General features: G+C 44.4%; 2 protein-coding genes, 2 long non-coding RNA genes and 2 other non-coding genes across 11 annotated transcripts in view; 4 read left to right on the plus strand and 2 right to left on the minus strand.

Moving 5' to 3' along the window:
* Positions 1–6,103, minus strand: part of slc4a3 (solute carrier family 4 member 3) — a 30,665-nt gene extending 24,562 nt beyond the window's left edge. The window contains exons 1-3 of one of the 2 annotated variants that reach the window (XM_057011632.1): positions 5,961–6,090; positions 3,482–3,558; positions 1,417–1,783 (exon numbers count right to left, since the gene is read on the minus strand). In XM_057011632.1, the coding sequence (XP_056867612.1) occupies positions 1,417–1,470 (54 nt within the window). In that variant the 5' untranslated portion in view covers positions 1,471–1,783; positions 3,482–3,558; positions 5,961–6,090. Of the gene's footprint in view, positions 1–1,416; positions 1,784–3,481; positions 3,559–5,960 lie in introns of both variants that reach the window. The other variant, XM_057011623.1, reaches the window with a different exon arrangement.
* A 5,681-nt stretch (positions 6,104–11,784) lies between these two features.
* On the plus strand, positions 11,785–11,867 carry trnal-cag (transfer RNA leucine (anticodon CAG)). Its single transcript has one exon. It is a non-coding gene; the product is annotated as a tRNA-Leu (tRNA).
* Positions 11,868–12,332: 465 nt separating this feature from the next.
* Positions 12,333–12,415, plus strand: trnal-cag (transfer RNA leucine (anticodon CAG)). The gene has a single exon. It is a non-coding gene; the product is annotated as a tRNA-Leu (tRNA).
* A 3,787-nt stretch (positions 12,416–16,202) lies between these two features.
* On the minus strand, positions 16,203–25,612 carry LOC130513156 (uncharacterized). Of its 5 annotated transcripts, XR_008946630.1 has the most exons (6): positions 25,425–25,612; positions 25,059–25,177; positions 24,524–24,620; positions 24,311–24,438; positions 23,105–23,311; positions 22,767–23,023 (listed from the first exon to the last, which is right to left on the minus strand). It is a non-coding gene; the product is annotated as an uncharacterized LOC130513156 (long non-coding RNA). The 5 variants fall into 5 exon arrangements; XR_008946633.1 differs by lacking the exon at positions 22,767–23,023 and adding an exon at positions 16,203–16,485 and having other exon boundaries at positions 25,059–25,612; XR_008946634.1 differs by lacking the exon at positions 22,767–23,023 and adding an exon at positions 21,213–21,637 and having other exon boundaries at positions 25,059–25,612.
* LOC130513114 (uncharacterized) lies at positions 16,479–19,195 on the plus strand. The gene is made up of 3 exons (XM_057011711.1): positions 16,479–18,085; positions 18,301–18,357; positions 18,470–19,195. The coding sequence occupies exons 1-3, from the start codon at positions 18,008–18,010 to the stop codon at positions 19,178–19,180; spliced, it is 846 nt and encodes a 281-aa protein (XP_056867691.1). The 5' UTR covers positions 16,479–18,007; the 3' UTR covers positions 19,181–19,195.
* Positions 21,631–22,635, plus strand: LOC130513166 (uncharacterized). Its single transcript, XR_008946635.1, has 2 exons — positions 21,631–22,295; positions 22,352–22,635. It is a non-coding gene; the product is annotated as an uncharacterized LOC130513166 (long non-coding RNA).
* Positions 25,613–27,347: the final 1,735 nt, after the last annotated feature.

Below are 27,347 nucleotides of genomic sequence, written 5' to 3' on the forward strand. Positions count from 1 at the left end.
TTTCCTTGTGTGTAGCGTTCCTTAAATACTCTCCGATCGCAAACATGTTATAAATGCACGACGTAGAATTTTCAAAAATGCGACTTTGGCGGTAAAGAAAAGGTGACGCAATGGTTGAAAATAACAAGGCTGACTGTTAAACATCGCCTGTCAATAACAGGAGCGGCTGTGATAATCACCACATGCCACCTCCAGAACGACGCCGCGCACAATGGCAGCCTTGCGACTTTGATAGACCTGACAAAGGACTCGGAGACTGCTCGTCACCTGCCTGCGGGGGCCACGCTGTGGAGGTATGACTGTCACAATAAATAAAGAGAATGTTGAAGGTAATCTGTGCACGTGCCTGGAGGCGACATCGCCGCATTTCAAGGGCTCTTTTGGCATTCTGCCACTGTTTCTCCCTCATTGAGACTACAAATGGACCAGCTTAAACCCCACAAATACAGCGTCAGTGCACGAAAGCCGTGCAAAAAGGTCTAGTAACACCACGGAGCAGCAGGGGAGCGCTGAGCTGCGGCTCCTGGGACTCTTTCTGCTGTACGCTCTCTCTGCCTACACCAGCCCGATATAAACCAGAAACTTACACAACACTCTTCAAAAACAAACGCATGCTTTAAAAAGATCTAATGTGGTATCGGCCCAGTCCGTCACAGGCAAAAGACCCAGGAAAATCAGTCCAGAACGTCTCGATCTGGAGACGTGCAAGAGACATTCTGAAGTACCAGCAAAAGAACAAACGTGGGAGGAACGCTCCTAAAACGGCTGCTCGTGTACACTGGCAGCAGCTGGTCATGTTTCTGTGGCAACCAGGACTCAGCTGGACCAGAGGAGGTTTAATTCATATCCTCCCCACACACACACACACCACACACACAGAAACAGTGTGTGCGAGTGTGTAATTGAATCATGGTTCACTACAGTCGAACCACAGTAACTGATGGGAAGCCTCTTTTCTGTGCCTCTGCTCTTAACCGCACCAAACATGGCAAAAGCATGTTAAAGAAGGCATAAACGCTTGATTTTAGGGATCATTTATCTTCTTTGTTTTCTTTAAATCGCCCATCAGCCGGTCAGACGTCCCCACTGGCCTGTTACAGTTGAATGTCAGGATATTTGAGGAGAATTTAACTGTGTTGGAGCTCCTTTTGTCGCAGAATTTTATCACAGCATTTCAACAAAGCTTTTCTTAACGTGGCGATCCAAGGCGCCAATATTGCTTCTCTGTTCTTTATCCAAATCTGACAAGTTTGGAAACCAGTACTTCATTAATTTCCCATATCCAGCAACATTTTCGCTCTGAGATGCTACAGTCTTGTAAGTGTTGATGCAATATTAATGGTGGCCAGTAGTACCCTTTATTGATGGACCCAGTGTGATCTGCTCCACCTAATAAATAAAAAGGCCACTTCTTACCTGTTGTAGGTTGACCAGAACATCTATCTCTGGGACATGACCTCCTGTAGCCATGTGGCCCGGCCCCCAGCCAGCGGGTGATGAATAGTGTCGGTGGGGAGGTCGAGGACCCGAAGAATGAGTCTGGCTGGAGTCCCACTAAACCGCCAGAGTGTCGATGGGACGGCTGTGAAGAGGGGTCAGACTCGGAGATGATGCGGCTGGAGGGGTCAGGTACCAGGGCCGGCGGGGTTTTGGCGTGGCAGGGAGAAGGGAAATAAGCAGGAGAAAGCCAGAAGAGAGACGGGGTACAGAGCCTGGGGGAGGACGGGGATCAGCCTTTCTCTTTCACTGTTGGGGATCCAGGAAGCCTTTTGGGTGGCATAACCTGCAAGACGGAAACAGATGGGAGACAGGTGAAGCGGTCACATCCTGCCGATAACCGCGGCTACCACGGGAGTCCACGTTGCACTTGTTTGTTTGCTCTGATTTAACTTGTTGTCCTTCTGACAAAAAATATCTCCATTCTCACGTTCTCGCCCTTCAGGCATGGACCAACAGAAAGTCCCAAAACAGGCACAGACGAGGAGGAAAACAGGTGTTTCTCAGCCATGTCGACATGCCAAGGTTGGTTAGTTAGTCTGGAATTCCTCTGTGCAATGTGGGAGATGGTGAGATTTATCACAGTTATTATCAAATCTACCATTTAAACAGTATTTTCTTCCGAGCTCGCCGCCGAGTCAGCGTTATTCGTGCTGACAATTGCATAACTGTGTTCTTTTTTTAGGTTAATCCAGTATCTTGTTGTAGGTCTACTGTGATTTTGAAGAATTAAACCTGCTCTAAAACGGCTTCACAATTTAGCTGATAATGCTGACGCGGCCTTTGGTGTTTGGGAGCCGCTGTCACAATAACAGCAGTACATCTGTCTTAGTTTTATTCAGCTGACTCATTCGCTCCCTCTGAGACATTTACAGCGGGTTCATAGCTCACTTTATGCGCGAAGCCCTGCACGCTGACCTCAAAAACAGGCTTTTGAGGTGAGTAGGCACAGTTTGGGTTGGTCTTTTTAGGATTTGCTGTGAAAAACAGTGGCATTATTGCACTGCTTTTCGAAGAAATTTGGCTTTTTCTGTAAGGCCCAATTTTATAAGTGTTATTGTGTTGAGTAAGTAGGGATGTATGAACACAAATAAAACACCTTTTTTGACACGAAACCATTTCTGTGCATGTTGCAAAAAATTGTAATTTGAGTTTTTTGTTGGATTTTTGGATAAGAAATACAACAAGTTTGTCGCAGTGGAAATATTCTACTCTTCTTGCAGGTTGATATTTTGATAAACTCTGGCCACTTTGCACCGGAATTTTAGTGCACGTGGACACGGGCAAATTGCGATCGCTGTGCTGGATTGAAAAGTAATAAACCAGGACGATTTCTCACCATGCCCCCACTTCCTCTTCGATTACCACCATCTGAATTGAGCTGTTGTCTTTCTAGCCTGCATGATAACCTCAAACTGCACAAACATGGCGTATTCCGCTCGAGGCTTCACACCTTTCCGACGCGCCGGTGGGGTTGCATGGTCTGTGGCCGGCTGGGAGTGGTGAGAGCGTACAGGCAGACTTAGAAAGCAATGGCAGAGATAATTAGCATGGCCGTGCCAAACGTGCTAATTACTGTCCCTGTTACTGCACTGTATGATGGCTGTATGAACCAGAATGGCTGAGAGGGTCACAACCCTTTTAATCCGAATATCTGAGCTTATTAATGTTGGTGTCTGTTAAAAATGTAACAGAAAGTTTGCTTTATAGGTGACAGGGAGGTTCTGATAACAACATAGTATCAGGATACTGATACTACTACTTGTTTGGTGCAGTTCAGCTGAAGCTTGGTGAGGTTTAAACCAGGTATTGATAGCAGAGCTAATCTAAATTAACCAAGCAGTGGCTCACTGTTCAGAATATGTCAAGACCAGAAGCCGTCGTGCTCCGGATGGTGAAATGTACCTGATAATATCAGGGCAAAAACAACATATCATGCAAATCACACCATGCAAATGAAATGTAAACTTCAGGCTTTTCTCACCGTATCGATGATCAAATGTGCCTTAGTGAGCTTCACAAACATGTGTGAGCAGTAAAATCACAGCGATGGAGGGTTTGCTGTGTATGAAGAATAAAATAAAGGATGCCTTTGTCATGCATACAGTAAAAATAATCTGAGCTCATCAAATAATGTGTCAAGGAAATGGAAAAACAGAGTAAATATATTACCTGGAACGATACAGTGATTATATAACTGACGGCAGAAGAATGTGAGTGCTGTTATAGTGGTTATCACACAGGGATGAAGCTAGAATATTAGCTAGGAAAACCAGACAGATGTGTTTGATCTGCTCAGATGACTGCACGAACGCTCAGAAAAGAAGTTGACTTTGGAAGTGGCAGCATCCAGGTTCTTTTTTCCCCACACGTGCATGGCGAGCAACGCTAAAGTCACGTGACGAGCTGACAACGTCCACTAACAGAATTACAATGGCATTAACCTTCATAAATGCATGATCATTTGTCTCCATCATTGCTGAATGATTTGGTATTATATTAGCATGTACAGTATTTATGCATTTATATACATATTTTGAATGTAACAAAGCCAATAACTGTCCAATCATACAACATGTTTGAGCCAGTAACACAATAACTTCAACTGGCTTGCGTCATGGGCTGGTATTACTTTATTATTGTACGCTGTCAGAACCAGTCGTAGACTTTAATGGGCCCGGCTGCAGTGTGTGTAATCAGTTTAGAGCAGCTGCGTGTGTCACACACCTGGCAATCAAGGTAAAGCGAGTACATCTGTTTAGATGCAGCACAAATGCGACTACGAACGACAAACGTGCATCTGCTATTTTGGTTCCAAAGAGATATCAAAAACATCTACGGGTAATTATCCTTCCATGTGATTTAGCTGGTGAAGCAGAGTATCTGTGCACTTTTCTGCAGCGGATTATCCGGAGAGAAACGCGCCTCCGTGAGCTTCCTCAGCCCTAGCTGAAGAAGGCCTCTTGGCATCAGCGAGGAGACATCTTGCAGAGTTTCACAGCGCATGTTGCCAAAAGAAGCGCACAACTTCACATGCAGGACAGCAACAGATCACCAAATATCACAAACCGCAGGCAACCTGCTAACACATCCATCATTATCGTCACCAACATTCCACGCAGCCTGGCGTTTGCGTGGTTCTGGTAAAGCCATCGGCGGCATTGTTCGCTCGTCTTCTGGAGGCACAACGACGCCGCCGCCATCGCCGACGGAGTCGTGTTTGACAGCCTCTCGCTGAGGAAGAATGCGGGGAGATGAAACCGCTCAAGACTTGCATTGATCTATAATTAAGTCAGCGTCAAACACGGAGGGAGAGTGGTCGTTTGTTTCTACACAGGCGATAAAATGCAGCAATCTGTGGGAGGCAACACACAACACTGGGACCTACAGACATTTCTGTCCACAGCAAACTTTCCTGCAATGACGAACACTGAGATCACCAGGGTAACACGTGGAAGTCAGCAATTATTGGAATGTGCTCATTACACACTGTTATTAATGTTGTGCAGTTGATATTTATGACCCCTGAGCACATGACCCGACGGGGTATTCGAAACACTGCTGGCCCCAGCGAGAGGTCATTCAGTCAGTTTTCACTCTTGGAGATAAAAGACAAGGTCACAGCAAAACCAGATCCTCTTTAGCATGCTCAAAAATGCCACATTTCATTCCCACCAGCATCGAAAACAGAATTCAGAATCAAACCAGTACCCTTTAAAAAAAAACTAACTCTACCATTCATATAGAAAGTTATGTGCACATATTATATCGCATACATTTGAGCTAAAGCTCAGGTCATAATGTGACATATTCAAAATCATCTGTGGAGTCTTTTCTCTCATTCTCAAAGTTAAAGATAATCTGCTCAATTATTGGAGTCTATAAGACTTTTGAGAGCTGGGTCTGCATCTCTGCTCACCCAGGAGTTGTAGTCTGCAACAATCAATACTTTTACTCAGAGATTCCTTATTTCTCCAACAGTGGAGCTGAGATGGGGGTCACGTTACTCATCTGTTTACAGGAGGGTTCGTTTCCTCTCGCTTTGATTTCTTGCTGAGTCACTACAGTGTGACCTTAGGGACCCTTAGCTGCAGTTTGAACTTCGATGTTGGACTCTTTAGCGCGAGAAACGAGAAAAAGTGTTGTGTTGTTTGAAGAATCCCTCAGTGAAATAGTGCAGAATTGTCGACAGTGATCACACTAAGCTCGGAAAACCACCGCCTCCAGATCGCAGCGCCGCTCCACCTGCACACAACAAAAATGTCTGCAGCCTGCACATGAAGCGTGCAAGGACAGCCTCGTTACCCTTGACTGGAAAGCTTGCAGCTCTCAGCAAAAAAACCGCCATGCTGCCCTCCGCTTGGACTCATGCACATCTTTTGTTGCAGAGCAACTACAGCGCACACAGCGATCGAACCGTCGGTGTCGGAGCGCGATTCACGCGTCCGTAAGACGTGATTTACCTGTGGTTTGGGAGATCGAGCCAGCCGTGCAGAAACTGGGAGGAATGCTGCGGCTGTCAGCTGCGGCAGCGCTGCTGGGTCATAGTAGAAGCTTGTGATGAGGACGGAGCAGCACTCTAGCTCCTGGATCTGCGAAGGATGCTCGGCTCAGACAACCACGTGACTCCCGGGGACCAGCGCCAAAAGACACCGATCCGTATTTACTGGCTTTACTCAAATGATGATGATAATAATAATAATAATAATAATAATAATAATAATAATAATAATAATAATAATAATAATATGAAGGACGAGGAGGAAAAGAAAACAACAATAATGTGTCTCCATCATTCACCGCAAATATATTAAAGGAAATACATTTCAAATCAAAACCATAAAAGTATAATGTAGCTATAGATTGGATTTTATATTATTAATACAAGATATAAGGGAAACAACTTTAATCAATAATGTACAAATAAATAAATAGTGCAGTGAGATATACTGTATTTCTAACTAGCGCGCACGTGCCACCGTGTGTTTTCAGATGCGTTCAGGTCGCAGTCTCGCCTGGAGGTGTGGGTTCGAATCCCACTTCTGGCATAACCCTTCCCTTTTGATACACAGTCATTCTTGAAAAGGCTGTGGTTACGCAGTTACTGGAGCATCTGTAGAGGAACAGTCTCTTTGGAATGCCTCAGTATAACTCACCACAGCACTTATTAAAGTTACTAATCAATCAATCTTTATTTAGCATCTGTTACAATCAGAATTGTTTCTAGGCGCTTTCCAGAGTCCCAGGCCCTGACCCCCAACAAGCAACAGTGGCAAGGAAAAACTCCCCTTTAACAGGAAGAAACCTTGAGCAGGACCAGGCTCATATTGGGGGACCCTCCTGCTGATGGGGGGCTGGGTAGAGAGAGAGGAGAGGAGAGGAGAGGAGAGGAGAGGAGAGGAGAGGAGAGGAGAGGAGAGGAGAGGAGAGGAGAGGAGAGGAGAGGAGATAATAGGTAGAACATAGTAATACATTATATTAATTAAAATGAGCTGCCGGTAGAGTCGGGTTGGGTGGGTCAGCGGGGTTGGAGGTCAGTAGGCTTATGAAGGCGGCGATACCTGTAGATGAATACAGGTGGGGGGGGGGGGGCAGAAAAACTACACAAGAAATAACATCGCTGGTCTACTTGAGGAGGAGAGGAGAGGAGAGGAGGAGGAGAGGAGAGGAGAGGAGAGGAGAGGAGAGGAGAGGAGAGGAGAGGAGAGGAGAGGAGAGGAGAGGAGGAGAGGAGAGGAGAGGAGACCATAACCCAGTAGGGTGACAGAGGCCTGTCAGGTGATCATGTTTCTGGACCCCAGCAGCCTCGGTCTATAGCAGCAGAACTGAGATATTAACCTAACGATTAGACGACCCCCTAAGTATGATAATTTGTCTGTCTATGATAGTAACTGGAACTATAGAATTAGTGACAATACGCTTTTTCAAAGAGGAAGGTTTTAAGTAATCTTAAAAGTAGAGATGGAGTCAGCCTCCCGTACCTGGACAGGGAGCTGGTTCCACAGCAGGGGGCCTGGTAGCTAAATACTCGGCCCCCCCATTCTACTCCAAGAGACTCTGGGGACCACGAGTAGACCAGCATTCTGAGAGCGGAGCGGTCTATTTGGATGATAAGGTTCCACTAGCTCCTCCAGGTAGGATGGAGCGAGACATGATCTTATAGCTTCAGCTCCAGCGTCTGAAACCAGGCCATGTTCTCTAGGCTGGACCTCAGTGCTGCTATGGATACAGCTGATCAATTGAAAGGAAATTATTGGAAATTATTGACACTGAATAATGCTGAAAATCCATGTCACTAGTCCATGCATCTGTTGCTTCTGACTATTGTACTTCATTTCAACATCAGGGTGTCCAAAGAACTCTTTGAGAATTCTCCAGCTAGTCCAAAATCCTGCAGCAAGAGTTCTGATAGTATTGTCATGAGAGATCGCATAATTCCTGAACTCTTGATCTTCATTGGCTGCCTATTAAATCAAGAATATTTTTTAGAATTCTTCTTCTGATATATCAGGTCATCAGAGGAGCAGTAATACAACGAAACAGTGTAAAGGGGACGAAGGAAAAAAGGAGAAAAACAGGAAAAAAGAGAAAAGAAGAGAGAAATGAGGCTTTTGTGCCCATATTTATATATTCTTATTCTGAGGAGAAATATGTAATTTTAATATTTGTTTTAGTTTTTTGGACAACCGCGGGAGGGATTTGAACCGGTGACCTTGGAAACATCAGCATACTGTCAAAAAAACCCACTTTTGATTGTCAAGGAGTTTTATTTGCCTCCAGAAAATGGGAAAATAGAAATACTTTGGTTAAAAAAAAAAAAAAAACTGACCAACAAACCAATATATATTAACAGAAAAACAATTCTTGTATAAAAATATTCAACTATTTACAACAAAAATTATTCCCAAATGACGATTTACAAATTATTTTGACTTTTTTTCTACCTCCTACTGCCACAGTGGCAGTAGGAGGTAGAGAGGGCTCAAGGACCTCGACTACTGTCAGATCTTGTGGGAGGTCAGAGAAACCCTCCTCTTCCTCCACGCTGTCCACCACATCATGCTCATTTAGTGACATCACTCATCCCATGCTCTACACAACATTAAATTAAATCTAGTATTACTTACAGACACAGTGGCAGACACTCTTGAAGAAGACGGGGAACTGTGGACAGGAGCTGGTGGAGTCTGTGGACAAAAGGAAAAGAAGACACTCACATTTGAGGCAATCTGATTTTCTGCAATCTGATTATTGTCAATTTTTAAATGTGAATAACTATCCAAATACCATTGCCAGGGTCAACACTGGGGTCCCTCGGACATCGCTGCCTGCAGGGCTTTGCTGCAGGGCAGGAGCAGGAGCAGGAGCAGGAGCAGGAGCAGGAGCGGGAGCGGGAGCAGGAGCAGGAGCGGGAGCGGGAGCAGGAGCAGGAGCAGGAGAGGAGCAGGAGCAGGAGCAGGAGCAGGAGCAGGAGCAGGAGCAGTAGAGACAGCTGCTGCAGCTGGCTGTCCCTTCATGATGGAGCAGAAGCATCATTACTTAACTCATTGCATTAACTGCACTTTACAAATAAACTAAACTGAAATGAACTCACGTACGCACGCACACACACACACACACACACACTGTTACCTTCTGTACGTGGAACCCACAGATGCAATTTATCATGTCCCCGAACAAGGATCTTTGTCCATGGGACATCTTTGGGCACTTCTCAATCTGAAAACAACAGTAATTTGCTTAAAAGGTTTTTCATACATCTTAAATGTATGAAATGTATGTCTTAAATGTATGTCATACATCTTAAATGTATGTCTCTGGCGACAGTGGCAGAGAGGAGAACTATCGACAAACTGCGGAGCATCATGGACAATGTCCGCCACCCTCTGCACACTGTCATCCACAGCCAGAGAAGCCTGATCAGCCAGAGGCTGCGCCTCCCCAAGTTCAGGACCAACAGACTGGGGAACTCATTCATCCCCCGAGCCATGGCTGTTCAACTCATCACTGGGGGGGAGGAGGGCCAACAGGAGAACCGGAACATTTTTATAGTTTTATATTTATATTGTTATATTCATATTCTATTTTTAATTTATTCTATTTTATTTTATTTCTTATTTTCTTATATTCTATTATCTTTAATAGGTTTGATGGGGGGAATGGTGGTGGGAAATTTTGTAGATGCTGTAGATCTTTGGAGATGCTAATTCCCTGGTGGACACCCCCTAAAGGGATCAATAAAGTTATCTTGAATCTTGAATCTTGAATCTTGAAAATGATTGCGTCTCTTTTTTAGTAATTACAAATTTACATTATACCACATTTATTCAACCTAGAAATTATAAATCCTTGGAATTAATATAGGGCCCAATTTCTATCAGTATTAATAGTATAATTTAATAAGCTACTTACCTTTTTATACAAATCAAACCATTTTCTTTGTCGGGGGGCTGGCCTGTTGCCCTCCCTTGCAGGCCAGACCCCAGTGCTGGCAAACTGACCAAGGCGAGACATCCACTCTCCGTCTCCCATCGCCTTGTGTGATTTCTTTGCTGCTGCCTTTGATGACATAAACACACAGACATTATTTAAATGCCATCAAAATAAACGTATGAGCAGACATTAGGGGTCATGCCCTGAACCCACCGAGGGCATCTGCATGAGAGTGTGTGAACATTTGACGCTCAGATCAGCAGCATTTCATGTATTTAACTTTATGAAATGAAAGAGGGCTGCAGCTTTTTTCCTCTCACTCTACTGTATCTAATAATTTATACATACTATAATGTTACTGAACCATTACTGCTAATAAAGTAACGGAACTACAGTGTTGTCAGTAAAGTAAATGTGAAATAGACTTTCACTCCCTCCCCCATTAAAACGTCGCTCCACTGTAGTAGCAGCAGTGGGGGTGGGGGAGTACAGGCCACAACAACGTAATAAAGGAGTTAATACTCCACACCGCAAATATGTCACAAGCGCACACTTTAGCCGATGGATGACTCTATTGCAGTTTTGAAAAACCCGTCGACGTATTAGCATTAGTCAAAAAAAAAAAAAACATTTTCAAACTTTTTTTGTGTTTCACCACTTTACTACATTTGAAAGACACACAATTCCATATTATCCAATATTGTGCAGTTTTAAAGGCCATCTACTATTCCGTGTCTCTCGATTATCAAATCGGATTTCTCTGGAGAAAATGTGAAAAGTCTCCAGAGACATTTTGGTTTGAAATATAGCCCTTCCTGTCTCTGCATCCCACAGTTGTTTCATCCTTCGACTTATAGACCCCAGCCAGGATGAGGAGGCCCAAATATGTATCTAAATGTGTTTTGTCCAGCTCCTTCCACTTTCATCCCAAAACAGGCCTCCCTTCTAGATTTCTCATTTTCAGAATTATTTTCTGAATTCATGACCAGCTCAAAAGCTGACTTGATGTCACAACATAACAGGAGGGATAGACTAGCTTTTGTATTTTCTTTGGAAATACAGGGAAGATGTGCATGCATGCTGCTGTCACTAATGTAATGTTTGAAGACATTTTATGATACTGCTGACTGGACTAGATCATATGTTTCAGGTTAGGTAGAAAGCACTGACCAATGTTAGAGAATGAAATAATATTTTTTATTGAATCAAATACCGTTAGGCATTCAGGTCATGGTCTGTTGAATGTTGACGCTGAATGATCACTTATATTATTTTCATCAAGTTTGCATGAAAAACTGAGTTTTCGCATTTGCACTTGAAATACAAGGAAGAGGTGCCTTTTTTCCTCTAATTTTCAGAGTATTCAAATGTATTCTGGATAGTTTGACTGTTGTGGTTTTCAGCTACAGCTGACGTTAAACGCGCTGCAACGCATGTCACACTTCTGTGGGCAGTGTCGCACTGAACCACAAGCGTTGCGTGATTGCTCTCTAGTGGATCAATGCTGTACTGCACACGGAAGTGTTCGACTCCCACTTCTGACATCGTTTTTGATAAATTTAAAGATAATTTTAGTTATGATAATACATTTGTTGCTTGTATAGGCTTCTACCATTCTTTTTAATATCAATTCATACACGGAAGGATGGTTTGTTGGGTGGTGGTCGAGGGACCCTGGATAGCTGCCACCTGCGGAAAAAAGACTACCTGAATGTGTAGCCAATGTTGTAATTGTCAGAGCAAATATTGCCAAAAAAGAAGATTCAGAATGTTTTACTGTTGATGTTTGCTGTTGTGAACACACCTAGTGCAGTACAGATGTTAGCCACCAGAGGGAAGCGGTGAAACGAGTAAGTCAGGATGGCCGAGCGGTCTAAGGCGCTGCGTTCAGGTCGCAGTCTCCTCTGGAGGCGTGGGTTCGAATCCCACTTCTGACATTATTATTTATTATTTTTTTGTATACTCCAAGAGACATATCTCTGATGTTAGATGTCTGCGTTGGGGACAGAGCTTGAAAATATAGCCCTTGTGCACTATATAGCCCTTGTGCCAATTTTCAGGTCAAAATTGCTTGAAACTTAAACAAAGAATATTCAGAATGTATTCTGGAAAGTTTTACTCTTATAATTTACCAACAGCAAACGTGCACCTTGCTCCTTCTCACGACAGCTGGCGTGAAACACAAGCCTATATGTAACTGCAATTGACATGTGTAGTACAACAATGATCCGCCAGATGGCAACCGCACCACATTAATAAGAATATGTCATGCTGGCGTTTCCTGGATATGCCAGGAGATGTTGCAATTACTGTTGCGGTCTCTCGGTATGTCTCTGAGTTAAAGTTTGCTGCTATATAGCATTTGTCCAATGGAGTGGGAGAGTTCAAGACACGCGTTCCATGTCAGGATGGCCGAGCGGTCTAAGGCGCTGCGTTCAGGTCGCAGTCTCCTCTGGAGGCGTGGGTTCGAATCCCACTTCTGACATTGTTTTTTGTGTGTGTGTGTGTACGCTAAGAGACTGCGTAGATTCTCAATCACCCAGGTCATAATTATCCAAGTTGGTTTTCTTTGTCAACTGGACTTTTTTTCTTCTCTTTTGAAAACGTTTCGCCTTCTATCCATAAGGCTTCTTTAGTTCTGAACTCGCTGGGGCACACACATAAAAAGCATCAAAAATAACCTGATAAAATTGCAATATTGTGGCAAGCTAGGGTTCTCGGTTGCGGAAGAACACAGACACAGACTTCTGCCAGCTTGTTCTGCAGTTCGACTGCAGAAAAGAGTCACTTTATTAAACACGAAACTGAAGACACATGAACGAAGGGAGGTCTTCGATCACACACATAACCTGGCTTATGGTGTGCAAGTGCAAACAGTAATTAAAACAGTTAGTGGACTGAAAGTGGCGGACAAATCCTTTTCCCGGTTGTGACAGGCTTGCTAGCTTCGGAGTTGCCCGACCTTGCTTAACAATGTCCAGCTTTTCTTGAAAAGTCCATCTTGAAAATGGCTTTGACAGTAAATCTGCGAACAAATCCATTTCTTCTCCTACTTCAGCCATTGTGGGTTGACAAAACAGCTATTGAATCAACACAACAATATCTTTGCTTGTGCAGGTCCCTATAGATGCAGTTTGCTAGCTCTGGCTAGTACACTCTCTGACTATCCAATCAAAGCGTGTGAATACGCTGACATTTCCGTACGCCTGCTAGAAGGCCTTGGTGTCGCCAACTCAAAATCTGATTAGTTGAAGCAACAGTTTGATCGACATTTTTTTATGCTACAGGGCCCGCAGAACTGATTGTGAAGGCCTCCCGGCAGATTTCTTTGACCCTGGCAACAAATAGTGGCTGAAATGTGATTGGTTAAATGCTTGAATATGAAAATACACATCTGGAAGCAGCGCAACCAGGGGGCTAGGAATGAAAGGAAGCGGACAGAGCATTTGGAATTATTTAATACATATTCATGGACAAAATAATATTTTGAATGAATCACAGACTGATGTTAATTATATTTTCAAAATTAACATCAGTCTGTGATTCAGATATTTTTAGGCCAGCAGAGAAGGCCTTGCAGGCCCTGACGGCCCACCACTACTCAGAGTCAAGGCAGTTACCAACTCCAACCTGACATGGTTGAATAAATATCTTTCTGAAGAGCTGTCATTACTGTCATTATTTTCTTTTTATAAAATTGTTCAGCAGAGAATCATCATCAACATTAGACTTCAATCCCAACAGATAAATCAGACAATTATGTGACATCCTGCACCTTATAATGTCCTCATGTAAATGAAACCTAATTGATTATACAGGGAGGGGAAATTACAAATAACTAATTTCTGTTCTGACCACATCTAAACCGATGTAGACTGAAGCACACCAGAAGACCTGCAGGGCGCTGGTATTCATGCTACATCTATTTCAAAGTCACCCAACTACCAACCCACAGAATAAGGAAAGCAAACGTGTCTCTGCAGCCCACCCAGTGGTAAACTGGGGCTCAAAACAGGCTGCTCAGATTCAGTCACATCTTTGCAGGAGTGATTTGCATAGGCCGGCCCCCTCCCTGCAGAGCCCCCACCCCCCACACACCCACCCCCGGAGTTTTTGCAAGTCCACACCTCCATACACCACCCTGCACACCACCTCTCTCCTCATTCGCATTAAAAGCTGCAGACAAGTAATTTGCACGTCACAAGAAAAACTCATTGTGGAACTGGCTTGCAGTTGCAATAATTCTGCACCTTGGGTGAATTTGGGTTGAGACCTCAGGGTATTCAGGGATCACGAAGGCCTATTTAAAAGCCTCCAAATACATCATATCATGGGACCTTTAAATGTGAGCTGCAGTTGTCTGTGCTTCAAAATAAAACAGACAGATTTATTCAGTAAAGGAGCTGTCATGGCTTTTATTTTGAAAGTCAGCTATGCACCATAATTGAGTTTATTGCATTTGATTTAGAGCAACATTGATTGTCAAAGTCCCACCAGAATCTGGAAGATCACTAAAATATGTTCTTTGGCCAATTATCAACAATTCCTGAACATTTCATTTAAGTCCCTTCATAGCATTTGGAGTTATTTTATATAGACATATCAACACAAAGGGACAACAGCTGGTACATATTCTTCTAAAAGGTTACAATATAATTCCTATTGTCTTCATAATATAATGAAAAACAGAGATCAAAGAAACATCAATTCTACTTTCCACATTAAGTTATGCCTTTCATCACCAAATCAAAGATACTTTTTAGTTATCACCAAGGATTATTGGAAATTCAGACTATGATCATATTCATTGAACTTATTTGTGATCTGGGGCTAATGCAAGCTTGAGGTTGGTTTAGCATCTTGGTAGTGAGATCCTCTTGATAATTTATAATAGGACACCCTGTAATGAGCACCCTCATTTAATGCACATGAGCTTGTTCCTATTCTCTTGTTTTTTTGGTGTATGCGTGACATCAATACATTAACATATGATGAATATTAAAGCTGCTATTAAGCAGAACCTGGCTGCATTTGTTTCTGCCAATCTTAATAATGTGGCTAACATCCATCCCTATTTGAGAGCTGCTGCATATCTTGATGGGAAGCAGAGGCAATGACTCCCTTGGAGTTCCCCTGCTTGACAGCGAGAGGATGGAGCACATCTGGAGGGTCCAGAAGAAGCACGTAAAGTGCATCCAGGATCTGCCAGGTGTTGCTCTGTACATCAAGACAGGGGAGCTGTCAAAGGGAGGAGTGATTCTCTCATCGGGATGCAGTATCTCTTCAAGCAGGCACTGCAAGATATGCACCCCGATTCAGAGGCGACAGCTCAGCTCATCGAAGAGCATGATGTGGTGGACAGCGTGGAGGAAGAGGAGGGTTTCTCTGACCTCCCAGAAGATCCGACAGTAGTCGAGGTCCTTGTGCCCTCTATACCTCCTACTGCCACTGTGGCCACATCAGTTGTCTCGTCCCCGGCACCCTGGACACCCATCATCACAGCTCCCAAGCCTTCTACACCGGTAGCTCCAAGCGCCACAGCACCCAGGTCATCAGTGGCTGCCAACCCATCTGTGCTGCATACCAGCGCTCCAGCTACTACATCTGTAGCTGCAGCTGAAGATGTGGTAGTTGACAGAATGCTATTTAGAATGTATGAGTATAGCTCTGTACAATTTTTAAAAACATTACGTTTATACAGTCACATATTGTCAATGTTCAGTGTCAGTGAAGGCTTTATATTCTTATCTGAAATGTTTAATCATTTGCACAGGTTGTTGATGACAAAAACAGGCCTGGGTACCAGCACGTGGACAGCCTTGGCGAGTACCTGGTGGAGCTTCGGGAGCAGACAGCCCTCTTTTTAAACCGGCAGCAGACCGACAGCATCATCTCCCTGTGGCAGAACCTGCAGGACTATGATAAACAGCAGGTGGTTTATGCTGCACGGCACCAGGGCAGACTGTTGAGAGGCCGATTTAGAACACCTAAGAAGCCCTCAATAGTGATGGGACGATGATACCTCAAGGAGTGTATTGACACACTACACAAACTGTGTCGGCACTGTATTGATACTGTGTTGGTCACCCGATAGTGACCCCTGCAGTAGTTATAAAATGATTGCAGGTAAAGGAATTCCTTGTTTGCTAAACTGAGTTGGTATGTAAAATATAGCAAATTTCAGTTACAATTCAGAGTTACAATTTTTTACTTATGTACACACATTCTTTGTTAACTTAACTGTTAAATCATGAAATAATACAAAAAAGTGATTAGTTTATGAATTTTTATTGGGGAACAAAAGTTTTTGGAGGCGATTTCTCCTCTTAAACACCAGCTCCCCAGCCTTAGAAAATACTCTTTCACACGGTGCAGATGACGATGGTGAGCAGAGAGTTTTAAGTGCAAGTTGATGCAGATGTGGATATGTTTTCTGGTTCTCTCACGAGTATCTGCCAATTCTTCATTGCCATGCCGAGCTCTATAATGCCTCAGCATTGATGGAGTGCTCTTATTGATGTAAGATAGCTCTGTGGAGCAGAGCCGACACTTCACCTACAATAACATAAAAAGTTACAAACAATTCAAACCTCTTACTAGAACAGAGTAAAAACTAAGGTGGCGCATTGCATTCACTTGTTAAAAAAATAGACACCCTATAAAATCAATAAAGCAACTGTAAGGCTCTTGACTATCATATGTATCACAGGTCATTCACTTGATAAACTGATAAAGCGCCACCGTTAAAAATTGTATATAACAGTAAACAATGCTCAAAGGAGAAAAAGATTTCCCTTGTTTGGAGTCACAAGATCAAAATTATTCCACACTGGGGAAAACTTAGAACGATCCATAATTGCGCAACTGCAAAACTCCATCCAACAAACCCACGACATGTCGATGCAGTTTGTTTCCTTATAAACACACTTTGGCGCGGCACATCCAAACAATACAATTCCTGTATCGGTCACGTGATTCTTTCTTAAAGCGATACACGCACCGATACAGGGTTTCACTCTTGAGCTCTCGGCACAGTGTTGACGCACCAGTGTCGCTCATCCCATCACTAGCCCTCAACAGCCCCTGGTGTGGAGAGTATCACTCGCTGTACGCTGGGGGCAAGTAGCGTTCCTGCTCAGTGGCCTGACTGCTGCCGGCTGGTTGAGAACGTTTTCTTACGGTTGTGCAACCCTCATCCGAGCCCCTTGAAACGTGGCAAGAAGACTGATTCGAGGTGGTCTATAATTCTTAGGGACTACCATCGAATCAGACAGCTTGTCACTGGCAATGCGCTTGTGATGCAGGATACAGACATTCAACTGGTTGAGGTGAACCAGAACACCCTCATCCAGTGGCACAACCGGAGGCAAAAAGGACTGGAGCTCTCCGTGAGGCTGCAGGGTATTGTCCTGCCTACAGCCCTCCCAGTGTCCACACAGCCTCTTCAGGAGGCAAGAGTGCTCCCTGCGGAGCCCATGCAAGCACGGGAGGAGCTCCAGTACCACCTACCTCACAGTACGACAGGCCAGGCACAGCAAAGAGCAAAAAGGAAGCTCTTTGCTATAGCACCAGCACCAGTACCTTTTGTGGTACCTCAGCTTTCACCAGCTGGGGTGCATCAATGGGTACCGGTGACCTTTATGCAGGGTCGTCCCCTCGTCACCCCAGCTTCCATCAAAGAGGAAGAGGCCGTATAACCGTACGGTCAGCGTAATAAATGTAAGAAATGTGGGGATTTCCGCAGCGCTGAAACCGGCCACAGCCAGTACCGGGGCAAAGTGTTCTGTCCGAGTACAGAACACTTGTCAAAAAAAAATAAAACCCTGTTGACCCTGGCAATGGTATTTGGATAGTTATTCACATTTAAAAATTGACAATAATGGTTTGGCATTTTGTTTACTTTTAGTTTGGCAATATATGATATCTTTTGCTTTATTTTGATTCAGTCAAGTCAAAATTCGGAGGGAGACATGTTGCAGCTGCAACTCCAAATTTAAGCATGGCGCGGAAATTTACAAAGGTATGTAGAGTTTTAAACGGAATAGTAATATTTGCAGCTATATCAGAAGAAACCTAGATGGACTGCATTGCTTCACAGACCCAAGTCACTGCTGGCACCAGCCAGACCCCACCTCCAGCCAGTATCGCTGCCCCAGTAAGTCATGACACAAACCACTTCTCAAATACAACTCAAGCAAACCTAAACCTGTAAAACAAATACAGAGAGAAATAATAGAGCTAAGTGCAAATGTTGCTCTAATTGTGAAAAATTACAGCAGGCTAATATCTTAAACATCAGATTCAATGGCAATGTGATTATAGTGTAAATCAGATTGCCACAAATGTGTCTTCTTTTCCTTTTGTCTACAGACTCCACCAGCTCCTGCCCACAGTTCGTCTTCTTCAAGAGTGTCTGCCACTGTGTCTGTAAGTAATACTAGATTTAATTTAATGTTGTGTAGAGCATGGGATGTGGTTATTAACAGGGTCGGCTGTATTGTTGTTTTGTTGATTTGGTTCTGTTTTGTCTTTTGTATAGACTGCTGCCTCCAGCCCTCTTGAGTCCACTCTTGGGACGCCAGCAGGAAATCAGCTGCCCCGTTTATGGTCAGAGACCTTGCCGGTTGAAGACCATAAATGGATTTCTAAGCGGCTTTTCCGAACTGGACCCAAGGGAAAGCTGGAGCTTCAGGACCACCTGAAGCTCTGGTACTTCCCACCTCAGCCCAGCGGGGTGTATAATCAGGCTCCAGGTCCAGACCGCTTTTCTGCCCATCCACTTCTTGTCTGGATGCCATACAAGTTGTGGAAGGTGAAGGTGATCAGATCTCTTTTCACGCTTCTCAACAAAACTATCCAGCCACCTGACTCCCTACCTCCACACATGTATTCAACTGACACCTGTAACTCCCTAATGCAGTTTTTCAAGGACAAAATCCTAAACATTCACTATCACCTAGACACAGGCTCACTTCCCACTCTCCAACCCGACCACCTCCTCCCAGCCCACCAACTAATCTGCCTCACCGTCATCAATTCTCCAGTTTTCTTTGCCCTAAAAATCTTGACATCGATGCTCTTATCCGGAAATCCAAACCCTCAACATGTCAGCTGGATCCCCTACCCACCAATCTGGTCAAATCTTGCCTCCCCGCTGTGCTCCCCCTCATTTCTGCCATCATTAAATCATCACTTTCGACTGGAACTGTTCCCTCATCCCTCAAAACGGCAGCCATCATCCCAATCCTGAAAAAAACCAGGCTCAGACCAATAATTACAACAATCTCCGTCCCATTTCTAATTTACCTTTCATTTCCAAAATCCTTGAAAAAGTAGTTGCCTCTCAACTACACACCCACCTAGCACATAACTCCCTTTATGACCCCTTCCAATCTGGTTTCCGCCCCCGCCACAGCACTGAAACTGCTCTCATAAAAATAACCAACGACCTTCTCACTGCAGCTGACTCTGGTTCACTTTCCATCCTTATCCTCCTCGACCTTACTGCAGCATTCGACACCATCTCCCACCCCATTCTACTCCGTAGACTCTCCTCCATCGGCCTTGCCAAGACCCCCATTCAGTGGTTCCATTCGTACCTCTCAGGCCGCACACAGTTCATCCAGCTCAAATCATTCAAGTCCAACCTCTCCGCAGTCACTTTAGGCGTGCCACAGGGCTCAGTCCTGGGACCCTTGCTATTTATCATCCATCTTCTTCCCCTTGGCGCCATCTTCCGCAAATTCAACATCCAATATCACTGTTATGCAGACGACACTCAACTGTACCTTTCAAGCTCGCCTAACTCCTCACTCCCACCCTCCTCCCTCCCCACCTGCTTAGCTGAAATCAAAGCCCGGTTCTCATCCAACTTCCTTAAATTAAACAGTGATAAAACTGAAGTGCTCCTCGTAGGGACGAAATCATCACTCAAAAGTTGCCAGTTTCTCCATACCCATTGACGCCTCCTTGGTCTCCCCCTCCCCTCAAGTTAAGAGTCTGGGCGTCATCCGTCACAGCACTCCCTCATTTAAATTCCACAAGTTGTGGAAGGTGAAGGTGGTCTGTCCCAACCAGGGCTGTGGGCTGCACCAACTAACTGGTGCGGGCCTACATAAGAGGGCACGGCAGGTTCTCGATGTAGATCGGACCTACAACATGTTGGCAGAAACTTTAATCTGCAATAAATGTAGATCCTCCCATGTGTCATGGAGCCAGACTGTGCTCACACAGCTGGACCTGGCACATCGGTCAGAATTTAGGGTCATCCTTACACGAAAGTGAGTATTTTCTTTCTCGCCATGTCTTACACACAAGTTTGTACAATATTCTTACTGATATGTTTTCTATCTATATCCAAGGTACGCTTGTGATATAAGGGTGATCCGGCTTCTGCGGGACAGAGGACTGGGCAACAGTCCGACTCGTCTCCTGAAGCAGCTGAGGGAGAACCACACAGAGGAGTGGCTGAACCGAGTGGCACGGTACACCACGGAGTGTGTGGACTTCCTCCAGCGGCCAGGACTGTTGCCCACGGTCTTCCCTGAGCCTCCACAACCTGCTGTGGTGCCTAGCTGTAAGTGGCTGCTGTCAGTTTACAGCCAGGACGTCCTGACGAGGATGGAGGACATCCAGGCCCGGCTCACATCCGTTTACGGATCCATTTTAAAAATGGATTCCACAAAAAAGTTAATAAAAATATTTCTACAAGTGTCTGCTGACATTAGATATATTATATAATTGCAATTAGCACAGTGTCATTTTTCCTCAATCATCACAGAGGTCCTACACATTTTATGTGTTTCAGATCACAAAGAAGTTGGCAGGGACAGCAAAGGGGACAGCACTCTGGCTGACTTCAGTTGGCAATGAGTATGGCCAGATACTCATGAGTGTGATGACCGCTCAGGAGGGAGAAGGCCTGGACCTGATGGCTGCAGGTCTAATGAGAAGATTCCAGGAGGCTGGTGTGGATCCCCCTGCGCTACTCTATGTTGATTGTGGTTGCTGCGCACAGTTGGGAGAGACAAAGCTGAGGGCCAGATTCAGTGGATGGCCAGACCTTGCCCTCAGGCTGGATATGGCTGTTGGAAGGGCTGGACAGATGGAACCAGGACCGTGGGGCTGCAGCCCTCTCCTCTGGGTCATCTGCTCTCTGCAGTTACTCTGGTGACCTGCTTCACTGTGTGAACAGCAATTACCAGAGGCTGTTCAGCAGGAAGTTGGCACCAGAGTTCTGCCCACCCTCCCGTTACACCGGTAAGCACACGTGAGCTCATGAGTGATGTCACTAAATATTCAAATATTTTATTAATTTATGAATGAATTATTGTTATTTCAGGAGAGCTCATCGGGATGCAGTATCTCTTCAGGCAGACTGGCCAGGCACTGCAAGATATGCACCCGGATTCAGCTCAGCAAATCGAAGAGCATGATGTGGTGGACAGCATGGAGGAAGAGGAGGGTTTCTCTGACCTCCCAGAAGATCTGACAGTAGTTGAGGTCCTTGAGCCCTCTCTACCTCCTACTGCCACTGACCACATTCTTATCTAAAATGTTTTATCATTTGCACAGGTTGTTGATGACAAACAGGCCTGGGTACCAGCACGTGGACAGCCTTGGCGAGTACCTGGTGGAGCTTCAGGAGCAGACAGCCCTCTTTTTAAACCGGCAGCAGACTGACACCATCATCTCCCTGTGGCAGAACCTGCAGGACTATGATAAACAGCAGGTGGTTTATGCTGCACGGCACCAGGGCAGACTGTTGAGAGGCCGATTTAGAACACAAAAGAAGCCCTCAACAACCCCTGGCGTGGAGAGTATCACTCGCTGTACGCAAGTAGCGTTCCTGCTCAGTGGCCTGACTGCTGCCGGCTGGTTGAGAACATTTTCATACGGTTGTGCAACCTGCATCCAAGCCCCTTGAAACGTGGTAAGAAGACTGATTCGAGGCGGTCTATAATTCTTAGGGACTACCATCGAATCAGACAGCTTGTCACTGGCAATGCGCTTGTGATGCAGGATACAGACATTCAACTGGTTGAGGTGAACCAGAACACCCTCATCCAGTGGCACAACCGGAGGCAAAAAGGACTGGAGCTCTCCGTGAGGCTACAGGGCACTGTCCTGCCTACAGCCCTCCCAGTGTCCGCACAGCCTCTTCAGGAGGCAAGAGTGCGCCCGGCGGAGCCCATGCAAGCACGGGAGGAGCTCCAGTACCAGCTGCCTCAGTGCAGCAGGCCAGGCACAGCAAAGAGCAAAAAGGAAGCGCTTTGCTATAGCCCCAGCACCTTAGCTTTCGCCAGCTGGGGTGCATCAATGGGTACCGGTGACCTTTATGCATGGTCGTCCCCTTGTCACCCCAGGTTCTGCCACTCTTCCCCAGCTTCCATCAGCTAAGAGGGCAAAGAGGCCGTATAAGCGTACAGCAGAAATAAGTGCAAAAAATGTGGGGATTTCCACAGCGCTGAAACCGGCCACAGCCAGTACTGGGGCAAAGTATTCTGTCTGAGTACAGAACACTTGTCAAAGGAGCAGTGGCTGGAAGAAGCAAAAAAATAATAATTTGTAAATAGTCAAAAGGGAATAATTTGTTGTAAATAGTTAAATATTTCTATATAAGAGTTGTTTTTCTGTTAATATATTGGTTTGTTAATTTACCAAAGTATTTCTATTTTCCAGTGGGAAATAAAACTTGACAATCAAGTGGGTTTTTTGACAGTATGCTGATGTTTCCAAGGTCATCAGTTCAAATCCCTCCTGCGGTCATCCAAAAAACACTTCTCAGACAGCCAGGAATATATAAATATGGGCACAAAAACCCCCTCTTTCCTCTCTTCTTCCTCATCAATTTTGGACTATTGTTGCCCAGCTTCTTGGATTTCTGTGATGGGATCTGAAACCATCAGATCAGCAAGTGTAGCTTCCCATCTCCCCCAAAAAAATAAAATAAAAAAATATCCCTCATCTGCATCTTTTGGCTCCTCAACATCCAACTCCTCCAGCAACTGGGATGTCTCCTCAGAATTTGGGTGCATGTCTTGTAGAGGTTCATTATTCTGCCTCAGCAAGTACTGCACCCCAATGAGTTCCCCTGAGAAATTACATCAGGAAATTTTGAACAGAACCATCCCAAACTCAAATAAACAATGCACACAGGCATATTTGACACTACCTGTATAGTTTGCAGGTGGTGAAAACCCTGGAAAAGGTTTACTGCCAAACACCTTCTCGTAGTTGCTGTTCACACAATGCGCACGTACACAGGGGAGTTGGTTCAAAGTTGAAGGTTCAGCTGTGACAGCAGCGGCCCGGTCTTGATTCCAGGGACTGAGTCCTTCCAAAAGGTAGATGTGGCAGTTCAGCAGGTTCACACTGTTCCCTTGAAAAGTAAAGGAAGCAAAGTGTAAGAGATTCCTGATAAATGTGAAGTGAAGAGTTTTACACAAACACTATAAGGTAATTGTTAGAACCCAAAATCACTGTGGCCCACAGGCCAACAAATTCTTTTATCATTGGTAAAACATTTAGCACAAACCTGGAATGAATCAATCCAAATAGCAGTGAAACGATTCCAGAGATGAGGAACCGCTGGCACAGTGAAATGTAATACCACTCCTCCCTTTCTAGTGCCCCCAGTCTCCGTGTATGATGCACCACCAGGAGGGTCCTGGATGCACCTCACATGCTGCCTTTGGATGCACCAGATGTGCTGCATCCTGACAGTGTCAAGAGGAACACGCAGTGCATCCTTCCCCTTGCCGCTCATGAGCTCCGTAAGCAGCTGATCAAGGGCTGTTTCCCAAACCAAACACACTGGTTCCCTATTCACTACATGGGGGACGTGGATTGAGTGAACTATGTAGTGCACTCAATTTAACGTTAGTATTTGGACAACGGCGTCATTTACAGCGCACAAAGTGACGTCATGGTGTCGCATAATTACGAACTGGTCGCCGGGAAAAGTGGCCAGGTCCATTTAATTGTTTTAACCCATCAGAAATACATTCAGCAGTCATTTTATTAAAATGCAATATTTTACCCTATACAATGAAATATTGTCAATACTACCTAAAATAATTAGTGTCCTTTGACATTTAAGCCAAGACGTGATGGCACATTCAAGTCATATTCTGCTGTCGTGAACACATTTAATATAGCCATTTTCATCAAAAAAATAAAAATTCAGGTTTGGCTCTGCAGCTCACATGTTTTCTACCAAAGCTTGATCTTTCAAATTTAATACAAAACATATCAAAATCAAAAGCCTTGGAAAGAGGCAAAATGTTGCATAATGTCATAAGATGTTTTTATGTTTCAAGAACATTTGGAGTAAGTAACTTTGACTAAAAGACACTTAATGACAGTATGGTAAATTTACCATTGAAGTATTTATCCTCCACCTTGTTGAAGCAGTTGAGACATCAGTAGAGCTGACTGGACTTCCCTGTGGAGGAGGAAGAGTGATGTGTCACCCGCATGGGCCGTTTCTGGAACAACAGAGGGTACCTGAAACATACAGCGCACCCAATGAGTCAGTCAGACATACGCAAGTTAGACTTAAGTGCAAGAAAATGATTGAGGCTTAATTTACCACAGAACGTGCATGCAGGTTTTGACACTGGTGAATCACCAGTGGATGCAGGTGTGCGCTGGCCAACAATGCATGTTGAGGCAGCAGCAGGGGGAAGCTGAAGAGTCACAGAAACCATCAAGAAATCATTTGCCCAGCACTAGTAAATGTAAATTAAGTGATCAAAAGAGTGAAATACTGCAAATACTATTAACACTAATACATAGCAACAATTGTCTTGCAGGTAATTATAATTGAACAGTTATTTTATTGAAACATCACCACTGTGCCCAATTAGTGCCTGTGGGATCTTTACTTTAAAGCTATAAACTACATTAGGGTGATTTGGTTAGTTGAAGATTACAAAACCCAGAATATTACCTCATGATACATGTAATGCCATTCTTCAGGTGAGGAACAGACTATCGTCATGACCCACTGACAGAGCCCAACCAATCCAGTTTAAGTTAAACCAATGTATTTAATATGAAATCAAACACTGCAGCCCTCCCAGAAAAAACACACATGACCAAATAAAGTCAAAAGTGACACTTACGCTGTGATATAATAGCAAGCGTTTCATCCAAGCCCCCGCGACCATAAGCAGGGCCGTTCTGCCTAGGCAGAAAATGTCCAGGCCTTGTAGGCCTCTGGTAATGAAGCCTTCTCTGATTACTGAAGAAGTGAAATGAGTGTAACTGTTACGGGCGAGTTAAGAGGCCAGGACCCACATGCAGAGTGCAAAACAAAAGGTTCTTTACTGACAAAAAGCCAAACGATCGAACCAAGTAACAACAAAAACTCTAAGAAAGTAGCAACAGAGAAGCGAACGAAAAACCACCATAAAATGGGGGGGGGGGGGGGGGGGGACCGTCGAGGAAAAGTACAACTGAAAGCCGTGACCAGGCACTGAAAAACTTACTACTTGAGAGAATAAGCGAGGCGAAGGGCTGGTGATCTCTGGGAGCTGGAGATAGGTACTGAAGCATGAGCAACAATCCGGCACAGGAGACAAAGAGGGGAGAGCGTAAGTAGGAGCCAATTAGGGCGGAACGAGCTGCAGGTGCGCCAGAGGCTCAGCGCTCTCGGAGATCGGCCCGCCCCTAAATGCCGCTCGCGCGTTAGAGCAGGAGGTGAGAAGTCTGAGTGACAACCAGAAAAGCGAACCACAACAGTAAGAGTCTCATGGAATACTGGAAACTGAATACAGTAATACAAGAACGCTTTTGTGGTTTCAAGCTGTTTTAATATCTGGTTTATTGTACAACACTTTAGTAGTCAGTAGACAACATTCACATGTAGACAGAATAACAGAAATGGCCAAATTAGAAAATTTAAAATGAAAATAGTTCCAGGAGATCCCATGGACTGTTGACAGAATGGTGACAGTTGTTCCATGAAAGGGGCTCTTCTCCTTGCTGTCAAATCGTCCTGAATGCTGATAAGTTGTTTTTGACAGATTACTTGTTTTTGGCTGTCATAGAGAACCTCTTCTTGATCAGATCTGTCATCAATACTTCCTTCCTCATTATGAGCGTTCTTCCTTTTACCGCCTACATTTTTAATCGATACAGAATCAAAGGGTAGATGATGCTCAACCCTGGCTCGTTTGGTCCCATCAGCTCCACTACAAACTAGATTCCTCTTGCTGTTTGACCCCCTGATGTGGTCTTTCTTGCTCAGGTTCACAGCAGAGGTAGCATGAGCTGACAGTTTGGCTCTTTTTGGAGCCTGAGAAATCTCACCGGTAACTTTGTTTTCAAGTTGTCGTTTTCTGTCCGATTTAGGGTGAGTCACCGCCATGGACTCTGGACTGGGCTGTGGGCTCACAGTGTTTGTTTTGCCAGTAGATGGTGCTGGGTAAGCACACCTGGACTCATCACAGGACTGACCTCTGCAGAAAAAATACAAAAAATTTCATAAATGACTTCGTGTAAAATATTATCTTTGAGGTTTGGAGGTCAACGCTGCAACAATTAACTTACGAGGTTCTCAGGGGGACAAGAAGGGTGACAAATTTATGCTTTAGAGCAGGGGTGGGGAACCCTTTTCATATTGAGGGCCATTTTAATTTTTATAAAGTCCTCCGAGGGCCATACTATTATGAACACATACCTAGGGATGCAAAAAAAAGACAAAAAAAAAAAAAGTCTATAACCACTGTGTTACTAAGTCTCATGATTGCTGCATTTGAGTTTGAATTATTTATTTAGCACACATGCATATAAAAATCACCAAAAAAATAGAATAAAATGACAAGTAAAATATGTTTTCATGATCATACAAAACAATAAAAAGAGGTGCAGAGTTGAGGCAAGAGACCCGTAAGGGCCTGTTCAAGGCCTCTACTCACAAAAACTGCAATACAACAAGATAATCAAGAAAATAAATGAAAAAGAAAGAAAGATAAAGACAATAACAACAACAACAACAACAACTAGAAAGCACTCGGAGAGCGCAGACCTCCGCCAAGCGCAACAATTCCTGGCATATTGTGATTTCCACCATAAATATTAGTCCCACATATACTTGACCATAAAAACATACCGTTAGCCACTGGAATCATAACAATATATGTCTTAGTTCAATAGTTATTCACGAAAAAAAATTCACGCTTTGAAACAATTTTACTTTGTACGGCGCGAGCGCCTCAGCGGCGGCTACGAGGCACGTTCACGAACTCTCCTTCGGCGTGAGGTTTCAGCTTCGTGGCTATTAATTCATTCACCACAAAACTTGCACGCGTAATATTCTCTCTGTCGGTACATGGTCGTGTGAAAGCTGCTTGTTGAGCCTCCAAACTCCGGCGAAGAGCGTTAATTTTATCCAAACTCATCTGTCCTTT

Source organism: Takifugu flavidus, chromosome 1 (genome assembly GCF_003711565.1).
Source record: "Takifugu flavidus isolate HTHZ2018 chromosome 1, ASM371156v2, whole genome shotgun sequence".
In the NCBI taxonomy this organism is placed as follows: Eukaryota; Metazoa; Chordata; class Actinopteri; order Tetraodontiformes; family Tetraodontidae; genus Takifugu; species Takifugu flavidus.